Source organism: Periplaneta americana, chromosome 4 (genome assembly GCF_040183065.1).
Source record: "Periplaneta americana isolate PAMFEO1 chromosome 4, P.americana_PAMFEO1_priV1, whole genome shotgun sequence".
NCBI classification, from domain to species: domain Eukaryota; kingdom Metazoa; phylum Arthropoda; class Insecta; order Blattodea; family Blattidae; genus Periplaneta; species Periplaneta americana.
This window is the reverse complement of record NC_091120.1, coordinates 135,721,908-135,738,169: the sequence shown is the minus strand read 5'-3', so window position 1 is coordinate 135,738,169 and position 16,262 is coordinate 135,721,908. Positions and strand designations below refer to the sequence as shown.

At 36.2% G+C, this 16,262-nt stretch overlaps 1 protein-coding gene across 1 annotated transcript in view; it reads right to left on the bottom strand.

Moving 5' to 3' along the window:
- LOC138698214 (UPAR/Ly6 domain-containing protein crok-like) overlaps positions 1-16,035 on the bottom strand; it is a 321,928-nt gene extending 305,893 nt beyond the window's left edge. The window contains exon 1 of the mRNA XM_069824005.1: positions 15,687-16,035. Coding sequence (XP_069680106.1) covers positions 15,687-15,756 — 70 coding nt within the window. The 5' untranslated portion in view covers positions 15,757-16,035. The remainder of the gene's footprint in view (positions 1-15,686) is intronic.
- Positions 16,036-16,262: the final 227 nt, after the last annotated feature.

Here is a 16,262-nt window from a genome sequence, read left to right as displayed (position 1 = left end):
AGTGAAGTGCGAAATCCAAGTCTCATCGCCCGTGACGATCCTGTCGAGGAACTCGTCGCCGTCATCGTGATACCGTTGCAGAAATGTCAGTGCTGCTCCTAAACGTTGCATTTTGTGTTCGGATGTCAGGTTTTTCGGCACCCACCTGGCACACACTTTTTTGAATAGCAGGTGCTTAGTGACAATCTCATGCAACAAGGATCGCGATATCTGCGGAAAATAGCTGCTCAGCTCCGTAATCGTGAAGCGACGGTTCTCCATGATTCACTGCCGCACCAGCTCAACACGATCATCATGAACACTTTGACGACCTTCGGAAAACTGCCTACACCAGCGGCGCACCATCTGCTTACTCATGATGTTCGGCCCATATACCTGACAGAGCTAATTTCAATTAATTTCAATTGGCGCAATGCTTTGTGCATTAAAGAACTTTATCACCGACCGAACCTCGCAGGCGGCGGGAGAAGGAATAAGAGCTTCCATTTCGGACCAATGCTGCCACGCTACTGGTACCAGGCGGGACCTGTCCGTCTGGCATATGTTTGATACGTCATAGATCTGTTACGCATGCGCAATTGACACGGCTAATTACGTTTACTTTCAAGGAGAAAAATCGGGAAACTTACTTTCTGGATGCGCCTCGTATGTATGTGTGTATGTATGTTATGTATGTATGTATGTATGTTATGTATGTATGTTATGTGTATATGTATGTTATGTGTATATGTATACTATGTACGTATGTATGTTATGTGTGTATGTATACTATGTATTCTAAGTAGGCCTATGTACAATATGTATGTGCAGTATGTATGTATGTATGTATGTATGTATGTATGTATGTATGTATGCACCATTTATAGCTCGACAGATACCAAAACGATACTCAATCTCTCGCCAGGTGTTCACTAACATATCAGGTGTTATAAGCTCAACTGCTTGAATGATGCGCTGTCTCAAATCAATCAAATTACGAACTTTTCTGCTGTACACAAAATTTTTAATAAATCTCCACGCAAATAAATCGAAAAGAGTTAAATCCGGGGATCTAGGCGTCCAGGAAGTTGGCCCGCCACTACCAATCCAATTTCTTGGGAAGGTTACATCCAAAAACATTTTAACATTTCGATGGAAATGTGGTGGAGCACCATCCTGCTGAAATGTTAAACCTGGCGGAAATTGTGGACTAACAAAGTTCTCCAGCATATCGAGGTACGTGATTTACGTGGGCTTCACGCACCTGATTCACAATCATTTCGGCCACGTGCTGTCTTTGAAATCAAGCTTCCATTATCTCTTAGAGTTCTATCCCACTCGTAAATGGATTTGAGTGTAGGAGGATCCACATTCTATTTCCTCCGTATGCGCCGCTGAACACGCATAATTGAATTCAATTCTGCAAACCAGAGCACGCATTGAACTTTTTGCTGTACCGTCCACATTTCTATTGACAAGAAGTTAGACTGATTAATGCAAATTTTCATTCATTTTGGGAAATTATAAGCTATTATTTCTGTATACACTTAGTGTGGACACGGTGTATTACTGTTTGGTATTTGACTTTTATGTACAGTTGAAAATGGGGAGATATTTCTGCCTCAGCTTATACTTTCGGGACAGTTTGTATCGCTCACATTGTGGTAATATTTAGCTTTTTATGCGTTAATTTTAGCAGCAGCAAGAAACAGTTTCTCTCATGATAAGCCAAGTTTTTATTTTACATGTCCGTACATAAGTTTTACATGTCTAGCTACTACAACATTTAACCATTATAACACATAGCTATCGCGTGGCATCTGAAAGGAAAGCTCCAAGGGCTGTTTGTGGAGTCCCCCAACAAACACAGAGCTTTGATGAACATGTGATACCAACTCTGTCGCTTTGAGTAGCAAGGCAGAATACAATTATTGTGCGTTCACGCAACGTTTCAACTCCCATGTGTACCCAAGATCCACACAAGGGTGAAACTAGCTTACAAGAAAGCGGTATGTTTCTAGAAACTGGTAATTTCAAGCCTGCCATCCGTACTTTGCAGTGTATTTTTCACTCTCTGTCTTTAGTCCAAGTGGTTGGTCAGATTAGACGACTCTACTCTTTGCGTTGTTTTGCAAAGTCTGCTACATATCATGGCGAGATGAAAACGAGATGATAGTCAAGAATTGAAGGAATTATGACTGAGCCGAACAGAAATTAATTCATGTTGAATATTTCGTACACTACTTTTAACACTTGAATATAAATAATTGATTAAATGGCGATCTTACTCGTGTTCATAATGTAAGCATGTGCGGCTTACAGCTGTTTCGGTGCTACTTGGCACCATCCTCAGAGCCTTCTGTGTCTCGGCGTCATCTCATTAAATTTTTTAATTAATTTTTGGGGTCGAGCTACCAGAACCTCAAGAAGGGAAAAAAATCAGAAATGAAGTTGTTGTTATTGTTGTTTAGTCAAATGCCCGAAGAGAGGTCTGAACCTCACAAGTGATACCAACAAGGGACCACTTTTGAGACAACTAGGACAGGGAATAATGGGGTAGGGTGGCCAGTTTCTTTCCCCCTCCATTGCATACATCGCCGATTAGCTACATATTACACTAATCAGGCTTCAGATGCATACACACGATTGTTCTTCTTCTGACACATATTACCAAATGAGATGTTCATTCATTCATAATGTTCTGCCCAAGAGCAGGTCCTTCACTGTAAATCCAGCATTCTCCAGTCTTTCCTACTTTCTGCCTTACTCTTAGTCTCCATATATCTTAATGTCGTCTATCATATGATATCTTCTTCTGCCCCGAATTCTTCTTCTGTTCACCATTTCTTCCTTCCAGTGCATCCTTCAGAAGGCAGTTTCTTCTCAACCAGTGACCCAGCAAATTCCTTTTCCTCTTCCTGATCAGTTTCAGCATCATTCTTTCTTCACCCACTCTTTCCAACAGAGATTCGTTTCTTATTCTGTCTGTCCATTTCACACGCTCCATCCTTCCCCATATCCACATTTAAAATGCTTCTATTCGCTTCTCTTCACTTCATCATAATGTCCATGCTTCTCCCGCAAACAATGCTATACTCCACACAAAGCACTTTACTAGTCTCTTCCTTTCGAGAGGTCCGCAGAAAATGTTCCTTTTTCTCTTAAAAGCTTCCTTTGCCATTGCTATCCTCCTTTTGACTTCTTGGCAGCAGCTCATGTTACTGCTTATACGTAGTACACCCCAAATATTCGAAGTTGTTCTATTGCCTCATTTAGAATTCGCAAGTTTATCATCTTTACTTTTTTTTTCTATGATCGTGATCTTCGTCTTGTTGGCATTTATCTTCATTTCATACTGCTCTCAGCTGTCATTTGGCTCCAGTAGCATATCCCTTAGTATCATCTCCTCTTCTGCTAAGATCGCCAAATCATCAGCAAATCTTATGTTCTTTACTCTTCTTCCTCTTACTATCACTCTTCCCATGTTTTGAAAACAGTTCTTCACTAAATCCTCCAAATATATTTTGAACAGGGTAAGTGATAAAGGGTATTTTTTTCCGTACTCCTCTCCCTAATTCGCTTCCTTCCGACATTTCTTCTCCTGTCCTGAAAGTGAGATGTACTGCCTGACAATAGATGCATATATCAGCAAGAATCTCAATCAGAGGCAAAATGAAGTTGTTAGACAAAAAATCGGAGTCAAACATACAATTTTGGGTGACTTCTCAACAAAACAGTTGAGATGGTATGGATATGTGCAAAGGATGAATGGAGAGACACTTTTCTAAAGTGTATTCGAGTGGACACCAGAAAGAAGAAAGAAAAGGGGAAGACCAAGGATTACCTGGCGAAATGGGATAACAGCAGTGATGATAGAAATTAATTTGGATGATGATCTATGGCTCGATAGAGAAGAATGGAGAAGGGCAATCGGACGATTTCAAAAACATTGAAATCCCGATATATAGGGTTATTACTGTATTATTATTATTATTATTATTATTATTATTATTATTATTATTATTATTATTATTATTATTATTGTTATTATTATTATTATTATTGTGCTATGAACAAAACTGATAAACTCATTCTCAAGTGACTCGTCACTACTCTTTCGCAGCACAAGCAATAATTGTTTATCACCACTTCCTTTCTCGTCCGTGTAGTTGTCTGAACTGTTATCGACTCCTCATTCAAGCAAACGTCAGAATGTCGACGTCGTGTACGACTGCCTTCTTTGGTAATAAAGCGGAAAGAAGTGATTGACGTTTCGTATTTCATGTCATCTTACGAGTTTGCAATTTGTTGCACCAGAGGACCAATCTGCGATTGAAATGATCATGAGAAAACTGTGACCATCTTTCCAGATATTATTATTATTATTATTATTATTATTATTATTATTATTATTATTATTATCAGTGCTTTTCTTATGGAGTAAAACGTGGTGGAATTCTGTGCTGAATATATTATAGCGTTTGGGGAGATGATTACTGTCCAGTGCACGGGGATTTTGTCGTTTTTAACCTCCCTTTCGCCAACCTTAAGACTTTCAAGGGTGAGCAGAGTTAAAAGAAAAATTATGTTAAAACACATTTCTTGGTTCCAATGTGAAAAATACAAGAAATATGTACTTTCCGCCAGAATAACAGGATATTATTATTATTATTATTATTATTATTATTATTATTATTATTATTATTATTATTATATTATATTATTATTATTATTATTATTATTATTAGTACTATAATAATAATAATAATAATAATAATAATAATATCTCACTTCAGTGAGAGTTATAATGGGAGGTAAAGGGTCTTCTTTTCGTAGCTCGAGGAAGTTGTTTTAAATATAGGCCTACTAATAATTATTTGATATCTCTAGCTATATTGCAGCATAGAAAGCACTATTTATTTATCTATGATAGAAAATATTTATCTATAAATTCTTAACGACTCTGTCCTTATACTAAATACTCATTTGTATTCTACATATTAATGTGATTGTATCAAAATTTTATAGAAATTTTTATAGTTGGTAATACTAGTTTCTAAATTAGTACAATTTTCATGTTAATTAAATTAAATTCTTGTATGATTGTAGTCTGGATCTGAATGGTCACCTGGTCTGTCGGGCAGATGTCTCTCTTTCTTTGTGAGAAATTGTTATTATTATTATTATTATTATTATTATTATTATTATTATTATTATTATTATTATTTCTGTTAGCCAAAATAAAATTGATGACTACCTATCACTTTCGTATGATCACGTAGAAGGAATGGAAGTCACTGACGTGATCTAGAGGTATGGAGAGGGACTCACGTTCCCAGGCTGCATTAGGATGTAGGTACGATTCCCGATTGGGCTGATACTGTACCTAGTTGAGTTACTGACGTGTATCGTCTGTATTCGACCTACATTAATAGAATAAATTGAAGAATTTGGTGGAACGGAAGTTACACTGGCGTCATTCTATTTCGGTCACCATGAAAGTGCTTACATCATATTCGACAAAATCAACAATGTGAAAGAGTCCATTCCTGTATAGGCCTACAATGGGTGTCAGTAGGCCTTTAGAAGGTGGTCTACATAAAGTGTTACAAGTTAATTTCTATACATCTTGATTACACAACTTTTAACACTGTATCACTTCGGAATATGTATGATGAGACTTTCTTGTGTTAAATTCTAACGTACCTTGTTTACATGTTTCGACCTTTTATGGGTCATCCTCAGAACTGGTCGTTGTTGGTCTTGGCGCCTCTTGTTTTGTTTCCTGTGAGGGTGTGTTCGTGTAGTATAGTGTAGAGTCAAAGAGTGTGTGTGTTCTGGAATTGAGTTGTGTGTTGAGAATATCCTTGGGGTGTGTTTTCGTGTGTCTGTATATTTCGTATTATTCTAGTGTGTTTAGTTTCTGGCTTTTTGGTTGGATGTGTAGTATTTCCATGTCTGTGTTCATGTCTCTGCGGGTGTGGTTAGCATTTGTGATATGTTCTGCATATGTGGAGGTGTTTTGTAATCTTGTTATGGCTGTGATGTGTTCTTTGTAACGTGTTTGAAATGATCTGTCTGTCTGTCCTATGTAGTTATTGCAGGTGTTACATTTGAGTTTGTATACGCCTGTGTGGTTGTATTTGTTTGTTTGTGTTGTTTGTGTGTTGAGATGCTTTTGTAGAGTGTTATTTGTTCTGTATGCAATGTTGTAATTAAATTTATTGAATGAGATAGCAATTTTGTGTGTGTTTTTGTTTTCGGATGTTAGTGTGATGTATTTTTTTGTGTTCTTGTGTTTGTGTTGAATTCTTCTGTTTTTTGTGGTTATGTTTTGTCTTAGGCCTACGTATTATGTTGTCTATTATGTTAGGATTGTATCCGTTTTCTTGTGCTATGTATTTGATTGTGTTGATTTCTCTTGAATGGAAAAATAAAACTAAATGTCGGTGCTGATTTTTCCAAATCTCATTAGAGGACATCATATTGTATGTGTCATGGATGGTATTCAATTGTTACCCACTCCTGGGCCATGAGGGGAGGGGAACTCTGATATTTTGAATTGAATTATTGAAATTTGTTTGGCTGTTCTGATTATCAACAAATGAAGCAACTTTGTTTGAAACAATTCTTTTTTAAGATGAGGTCCTAAAGAAGTGACAGCTTGTTTGGAAATAATGGAAAGCTCAAGAGAAACTCCAACTAGTACGTCGTCCGCTTGCAAACCCGAGTCACCTGCGAGAGAGTCTGGTGCTCTAGACCAGTTATGCTCAACCGGAGAGTTGGGAACGAAATATAGTAATAATAATAATAATAATAATAATAATAATAATAATAATAATAATAATAATAGTCCACCGCTGTGGAGTAAAGGTTAGCATGTCTGGCCCCGTTAAATGAGCAGGCCCGGGTTCAAATCCTGGTTGGGACAAGTTACGTGGTTGGGTTTTTTCCGACGTTTTTCTTCTAACCAACTGAAGCAGAATTGAATAATTTTTTTAATTATTCAATCCTGCTTCACAGGGAGCTTCCGAAAGCCAGATTTGCATAATATATATCATTACTGTAGGTACGTTAACAGAGAGCCACAATTTAAGTCACACAGAATTGTGTGCATTCAAAGTTGGGTTCTGGCGTCTTGTCAGCCCATTTGAATTGTGTGGATATAAAGGAATGAATTGTTACGGTGTCGTGTATAGTTTCTGGGGTAGCTCAGTCGGTAGAGCATTCGTGCGCTAAGCGAAGAGTCCCGGGATCGATACCCGGCCCCGGAACAATTTTTCTCTTGAAATTATTCAAGCCTGCTTCACAGGGAGCTTCTACCTGAAAGCCAGATTTGCATGAAGCAGAATTTTTGACTAACTTTCGGCGTTGGACCTTGGATTCATTTCACCGTCATTTATTCACATATTATGATCATTACCATATTCTGGGTTAAGTTCACGATGTAGCGTGCTGTATTCTTACAAGAGCGCCGCCGTTCGGCACCAAATATCATTGACAGAACAAGAGTAGTAAGCACAATAAGCGTCAGGCTGAGGTGCAAGCCTTCGGGCCCCTCCTGCGTAAAAGAAAAAGAGTAGTAGGAGAGGAGCAGCAGAAGTAAGAGTAGGAGGAATTACCTTTACGTTTCATTATCCAGCACTTTAATGCGCAAAAAGAATTAGGTAGGCTATTGCCAAAGCTTTATAGAAATTTATAATTTCTTAACTCATAGATCTATACTAATATTTGACTACACATTGCATGTTCAGATAATTTTATCTTTATGTCCTTATAATGGTTCTATAACGAATTACAACCTAGATACTTGAAATATGCAGTCAATTTTGTCAAAATGTTTTAAATTACATTTTTTCTTGCCGAGCCATTTCCTCCAAAGGAACCATAATCAATTTTAACGTTTGTTGGCTACATTTTTAAATAATATTTTTCCGTTATTTGGTTTATCTTATCTTTTGTTTCTGTGATAACTGTTTGATAGTTCACAAACAAAATAGCGCTTCGATATTTATATTTCAATTCTTGCAGGCTCTCTAATTCAACTCTCTCCTTCAGATGTGGATTAAACATGGAAAAAATTGGAAACCTTAAACAGATTAATAAAATATGTAAATACTCGTATATTGACTGAAGTACTGTGACTGTGTTCGTAACTTTTTCTTTGATGTACGTACTCAATTATCTATGTGAAAAGGCAGCTGTGGATACAACTGTAGCTTCAGAGATGAATAAATTTACGCGTGTATTTGTGCTGTAGTAGTTGATTTCGAAATAAAATAATTTGTCTTCCATTATAGCTGAATTGGTAGTGCTCCCAGCTAAAAATCACGCATACCCTGGTTCGATTCCCGACACAGAAGTGAAGATTTCACTCACTCTTACATATGCACACTATCTTCTCTCTCTCTCTCTCTCTCTTCCTCTCAAGCCCTTCTCCCTCTCTCAGGATATCTTTGTAGGTACCCTTGTCTCGTAACCATTTTGAATTCTCTTGAGAGGTTTTGAAAACTACAACCCATTTTCTCAACTTGTGTGAAACATAATAATGAAGTTGTACCACATGTATTTATACCTCGTTCTGTCCTCAGTTTTAACAAAGGGGCTTCTTCTTAATCCAGTACTTTTTTAATGAGCATAAAGAAATATTTTTATCGCAAATAGATTTTTGGGTATTTCACAGTCTGTTTCTGAACATATTCACCGTTAAAGTCTAAAAAATGCATACAATTCTTTTTTAATTTTCAATATTTTCAATATTTCTTTCAATTTTCTTTGACCTGGTAGAGTGTAAGAGAAGGCCCTATGGCCTTAACTCTGCCAGTATAAATAAATAATAATAATTATTATTATTATTATTATTATTATTATTATTATTATTACAACTTATTACAGCTCACATAATTTTAATAAATTTAAGAGGCGGGAATAGTGGAAAATGTAAAAAAAACTTGAAAATGTTGAAAAAATATTGACGACTAAAATAACCCTTTGATATCTAAAGAATCTTACATTGATTACTGTATACTTCTAAGTGACTTTTATCACCTTCAGAGACGCCATTTTTAAATGGTAGGTGCTGGAATGGCTAATTGCATATAATTAATACTTCGAGAGCTTTGTCTGCATGTACATATATCACACAGATGTGTATACTAAAAGTTTAATATCTCATACATTATTAGATATATAAGTGTATATAGTATTTGTGGACCTAGAAAAGGCGTTTGACAGAGTGGATTGGAACAAACTGATGGACATCCTGAAGAAAATAAGTGTGGATTGGAAAGACAGGAAGCTGTTCAGTAACCTAGGGGAGAGTTAGGTAGTATTGGACATCGGGTAATATTGGACATTGAGTTTCTTTCATCTACAACCAGATGACAGTATCTGAATGACATTGTTACGTTTCTATGATGTCGCATACAGAAACATAACCATGTTATTCAGGTACTACTATCTGGTGATAGATGAAAGAAACGTACTGTCCGATAATACCCAACTCTCCCCTATATATGAAACAACGAGTCAAATTCAGGATAGGAGAAGAAATGTCTGGCGGAAGTAAAACAGGGAGAGGAGTATGACAAGGATGCCCTTTATCATCTACCTTTTCAACATCTGCTTGGAGGATTTGGTGAAGAACTGTTTTAAGAACATGGGAGGTTTAAAAGTAGGAGGAAGAAGAATAAAGTGCATAAGATTTGCTGATGATATGGTGTTGCTAGCAGAAGAGAAGACGAGGGATATGCTACAGGAGCTAAATGACAGCTGTGAGTAGTATGGGATGAAGATAAATACAAACAAGACGAAGACCATGGTTGTCGTAAAAAAATAAATAAGGTAAACTTGCGAATTCTAAATGAGGCAGTAGAGCAAGTGACCACCTTCAAATACTTGGGATATACCATAAGCAGTAACATGAGCTGCAGCCAAGAAGTCAAAAGGAGGATAGCAATGACAAATGAAAAAGGAGCATCTTCTGCGGACCTCTGGATAAAGAACTAGGGAAGAGACTAGTGAAGTGTTCTGTGTGGAGTGTGGCATTATATGGGGAAAAAACATGGACATTACGACAAAGTGAATACAAACGAATATAAGCATTTGAAATGTGGATATGGAGAATAATGGAGCATGTGAAGTGGAAAGCCAGAATAAGAAATGAAACTGTGTTTGAAAGAATGGGTGAAGAAAGAATGATGCTGAAACTGATCAGAAAGGGAAAAAGGAGTTGGTTGGGTCACTAGTTGAGAAGAAACTGCCTACTGAAGGATGCAGTGGAAGGAATGGAGAACGGGAGAAGAGTTCGGGGCAGAAGAAGATACCAGATGATAGACGACATTAAGACATGCGGATCACATGCGGAGACTAAGAGGAAGGCAGAGAATAGGAAAAATTGGAGAATGCTGGGTTTGCAGTGAAAACCTCCTCTGAGAATGAATGAATGAATTAATTAATATTTATTTTAAATTTCTTCCTCAGTTAAAAATACTTCCCACAGGATTATTAAAATTCTGCCCAAACAATTTGTTCGACAATAATTTGTGATCATTTTGATGCCAGAAATTTGAATCTACCATAAAAATTATGATAGCTATTAAGTTTCAGGCAAAGTACTGCATTATATTACGAGAGGGGCATAAGCAGACTAAAATATTTTGGAAAATTTTGATCCTGTGAGAACGTAGTATTTAAGGGATTTGGCCATATATCGATGGCTAAGTAATACTCCGCATCTTAAAAATGGTTATTCAATTTAGCTACATTATTATTTAGATTAACTACGTTATTATTATGTTCACAAAATTGAGCAGTTAACTAATATTTTGTCTTCGAGTAAAAAAATTGCAAAGCAGAAGCGTATGAGAGGGTCAGAAGCAAATAATGCACTTTAGTTACTTTTGAGAAAATGTGTTTGAAAATGTTTAAGTTTTCGTAAATTTCGTGAAGGTTTAATTTTAAATTTTAACGTGAGATGTTAAAAAATATATATATCCCTTTGTCACTAAAGTTTGTTATGCTTTAGCTTACCCTGGATGAACTTAATTCATTTATTTAGAAATGTTATTTTTATCCCTTTGCTTCTGACACTCTCGTATATAAAAAAGATTGTGTAGTTTAAGAAACATTAATTTTTTTAACAATCTTTCTATTCATCTGCAAATTTATAGATACGAGGTATCACTTATTAGCCATCGATATGTTACCCACAAAATATTGTCTAATTACATTGATAAGGGAAAAAAATAAATAAATTTCACTATTCTCTCCCCTTAACGAAAGGTGTTGTTAAAATTTATAATAAACACTATTAGAAGATTCTACAAAAATTGAAGATTCATTTACGTAGTATGAAGAGAACATGACTGATTTATTTACTTATTATTCAGAAGAGAAGAAGACTGGCCACCGGTGTAGCTCAGTTGGCTGATGCGCTTGTCTGGCGATCCGGGGTTGCGCTAGGGCGCGGATTTCATTCCCGCTTGGCTTGATTACATGGTTGGGTTTATTCCGAGGTTTTCCCCAACTGTAAAGCGAATGTCAGGTAATCTATAGCAAATCCTCGGCCTCATCTCGCTATCACCAATCTCATCGACTAAATGGCATAGTAGTTGATACAGCGTCGTTAAATAAATAACCCCCAAAAAAGAGAGAGAGAGAAGAAGAAGAAGACTAATTTCGGAGTTCTCTGAGAAAATGGATCATGCTTTGAGGCGTTTAACATTATACAGGGTGATTCACGAGGATTTACCGTCCCTTACGGAGCTTATTTCCGAAGACATTCTGAGCAAATGTCATATAAACATTTGTCCTAATCTCAGTATTTTCAAAGTTACACTAATTTGAAGTTGTTTGTAAAATACCATTATTCATGAGTTTTAAGGGTAAAAGAATGTTAATTTACAGATAAAGAATGAACTATTCAGGAGTATCATTTCTTTAATTACCTAATATTATGAAGCTAAAATGTGTTGTGAATTCCTTAGTTGCTTCGTACAGATTTTTTTTTTTTTTTTTAATTTTTAACTACAAAATTACATTTTCTCACGCATTTATCACAATAATTTTACAAATCACGCCACTCTTATAAATTCTTTATGATTGTACATTAGAATGTATAATTAAACTGTAAATAATCAAGTTCCTACAGTCGCATGATTTGTAACAATTTTTTTATAAGTGCGTAAGAATGATGTCATTTTAGTTAAAACTTGAAAAATAAAATCTGTGCAAAACAATTAACAACAGATTTTTAGCTTCAGAACACTAGCCAATTAAAGAAATGACACTTCTCAATAGTTCATTCTCTAGTTGTGATATTTTTTACCCTTAAAAATAAAGAAAAAAGCTACTTTACTATCAACTTCAAATTAATGGAACTTTGAAAATATTGAGATTAGGACAAAATATTATATGATATTTTTGCTCAGAATGTCTTCGGAAATAAGCTCCGTAAAGGACGGTAAATCCTCGTGAATCACCCTGTATAGGTATGCGGCGTATCGAACTGCTTTAAGCGACCGTGCTATCTATGGATTTCTAATGTCTGTACACATTTCTCTTGGAAGGAAAGAAGGAATAGACCAAAAGACGCAATATTTGACATTTAATTACTTAAAAAGGGTTGACTTTAAAGAAAAGATTTGTCCAGTTATCCACGATCGCATTTATAGGCTTATATTCCTCCATGTTAATCAGTTACAATATTCCTATTTGTCTATCTGCTCTAACTTCTAAATGAGGAATATATAATTAACTATAACAACAAAAATTTTCATCCTGAACAAGTGATAAGTTTCCAATCTCTCCCTAATTTTATTCTTAGGCTAACCTGTAAGCTTGGTGAGAACCAACATAACGGTTTAAGATATTCAAAGTGATGTCAGATTTTTTGCACTGAGTCATAGACATAGATTGTCCAAAGATTCGGAGCTTTGTATTGGCTCCATTATCAGGAAGATCAGGATCTGGTGGGTCCTTTGCCAATAGTTAGTGTAGAATGTTTCTACGTCTATATGATACAGTTACATTTCACTAAACCTAAAATCTTTACATCACAATTAATAATTGCGTAATCTAAATCAGAACATTTGGAGACTTTATGGTCTATACTACTTCACTTAACGTTTCCTTTTGAAATAAGAATCGTTAAAGCCGATTTAAGTAAATAACTCTCTTGCGCAATTTCAACATAAATGCTCCATATAATCTGACTTTGTTAGTGCCAAAATATAGTGATACATTTCATATGCATACTTACATGACATAATGACTAGTAGATATCGAGTATGTACAGCATTCAGAAGAAAAAACTGTAAAAATACGAACACACGGAGGGAGGATAGATGGACAGGGCAAACGGACGGAATGACAAAAATCACATTTCCACTATAAATGGCTTGTCTAAGGCTGGTTCACAATAAACCGGGAACGCAAACGACAACGAGAACGAGAACAAAAATATTGTTAAAATAAATGTACAGTATTTAAATGTGATCATTCACAATTAACTATTGTGAATGCTCATATTTAAATACATTTATTTTAACATTATTTCCGTTCTCACTTTATTGTGAACCAACCTTAAGGCATAATGCCTTGGACTAGGAATAAGGAATGCGCGCTGGTTTGAGTTCTCATTGGTAAAAAATAATTCATGAAATTTCAGTGTATAGAACCGGTGTCCACCCAGCAGTGTGGGGAATTTAGGAAGCTAAAGCGAATAGCGAAATCCGACTGTAACGACTGGGGGAAATCATGCTGATCACACATCACTCCTGTAATAGTAGGATGATCGTTCACTTCTGCTGAGGTATGTAGGTTTGATACTAGCAGTCGGCTGGCCTGCCTCGACCTTCCATGGGTTGTAGAGCCACGGATTTCTTTTTTTTTTTCTTACTGCTAATGATGCCGAAACGTTTGATTTTGTAAAATAATTTTATAATGAAAAAGTAAAAAAAAAAAGTACTATCTTTGTGCAGTATAGTAATCAATGCGTGTTATCCATTGTCACTCAGCCGTAATTAGAAGAAACAGGAGTTCAACATCTTCCTGAATTTATGAAATTAGTGGTGGATGAAGTGGTTTTGCAATAGATTTTCTTCTAGTATGAATATTCGTAACTATTTTTTTTTAATTCTAATTCCATAATTTCTTCACTTCCATCATACCATCAGAATTTCTGAATAGTCTGTATAGTTAAAAAGGAATTTTGAAATCTCTTTATCTTTTGCCTTGATAAGAAGTTGCATTCAGCGTCGTTCCGCATCATTAAGTTTTAACGCTTTATTCGCTAGATAAAGGAAGGGTTCTGACGCTCAGTTCTAGGAAGCGCAGGAATCGATCCAAGGTCTTCCGGGATGTGATTGACGGAGCTTTCTTAAATAGGTCAACCTGCTGAAAACTATTTCATATCTTGACTGCAGCAAGCGCTTAGTAAAATCTTCCAGTTTCGTCGCGATATTAATATGATTGTTCTCATAACATGACTGCAAATTCTTTGAGTGTTCCAGATACATTTTAAGTATAATGTTACATAAAACATTAACATTTAATATAACTTATCGATTAATACAAACTTGACTAAAATGATTCCATAACTAATAAGTCATGGTAGGTATATTATTCTGTAGAAAGAATTAAATAGAACAGAATCGTGTGATAATAAGCTGCAAATGAAACGGAAAAATAAAGTAGAATATCTATCTACTTTACTTTTCCATCCCGTCGTATGGGACGACTTTTAAAATAACTTACGTAGTTTTAGGGCCGAACTTATGACATTAATTTTGAGCTCTGGAAACTGAATGTCCGTAATGTACATAATGATAATGTACTGTGACATAAAATTGCTTTAAAATAACATTAAGATAAGTTTTAAAGAAATTGAATCTAACACAGATTTAAGTGGACTTAATTATTGGGAAAGAAGACGAAGAAAAGGAATAAAGTGTCACAATCACTTTAGAGTGAGAGAAAACTGAATAACAAGACATATTATTCCGTCCAGAAATTTCTTTCGGAAATATGTCAGGAAGGAAAAACGAGTTTCAAAAATAACTTACATTACCTCTGGACGAAACAAGCCAATTGTATCTTGACGATAACAACGATGATGATCATGGCGATAATTATGATGATGATGAATATAATAGGAATTAAATTTTTGGCATCAACAATTTAAGAATGAAACAATAAAGCATGCAATTGTCATTATTACAGGTTAGCTGTGTTTCTTATAGCCTATTGGTTAAATAGGACATAACAATAATTATAAATATAACTACAGCAAGATACAAAACTATACCGAATTTGATGGTGATGAAAGTAGTTCCGTGAAGTCTTGTCATTGATTAATGTATTCAAAAGTTGTATTTTTAAATAAGACCGCTGCTTCTTTGCTCTTAGAAATGTTTTTGAAAGTTTCTACATACTGTGCCAGGTACAAGGTTGTCATCGTCGTCTTTCGTAACGTAAATGATAGTCATTTCTGAAGGTTGTTCCCGGCTGAGCAACGTCGTATATGTGTGATCATGTTCCACATCTAGAGCTATAAAAAGCAGTGTTACTACTTCACAGACTGCAGTAATTATTGTGAGACTTCGCTGCCGGCATGTCTTCCCCCTCTCCTCCTCCCATCCGTCATCGTTCCGACATTCGCTTCTATTTGAAACGGAAAGAAAGTAAACGAAAAGTACTGTACTTACCGCTGGATGTTAGAAAGCCTAAGATGACAACAATCCCCGTTGTAATTGTGGCTATCCGCAGTCCTTCCATTTTTATTGTCTATGGATAGGTCTCTTCACAACAAAAAAAGTGGTTCAATAAAAAAAAAGCACCCAACAACAGAATCACTAATCACACTGCGTATTTCGTCTCTTGTTTGTCGTCTCAGAAGGATATTCGGAGACGACAATAGCAATAGTCCTTTCCTCTCTTCTCTGACCCCCAAAGTTGTTCTTGCCGACCACAAGCTCCACTGTTACCGGTCCTCTGTGGCGACGGGTAGCGGTGTTGGCCGGTAGCGCCTGGCGCCTCTGCAACACGCAAAGCCAGGGCACCAAAAGAGGTAGAGGAGAGGGGAGACCTTCTCCATATCAGCCGTGGTGGGGTGGGGGATGGTTATTCCTCCCCCTTCTCCAGTCCCGCGACGATCGATGCCACACGAACTCAGCACCGAAATCGACCGAATTCCCCTTCTTTTTCAGATGACAAACCTCCCCCTGCCTTCGTGCTTCCACCCTACATATGCAACCCCTTTGCAAAAACCCCCCACTATTATT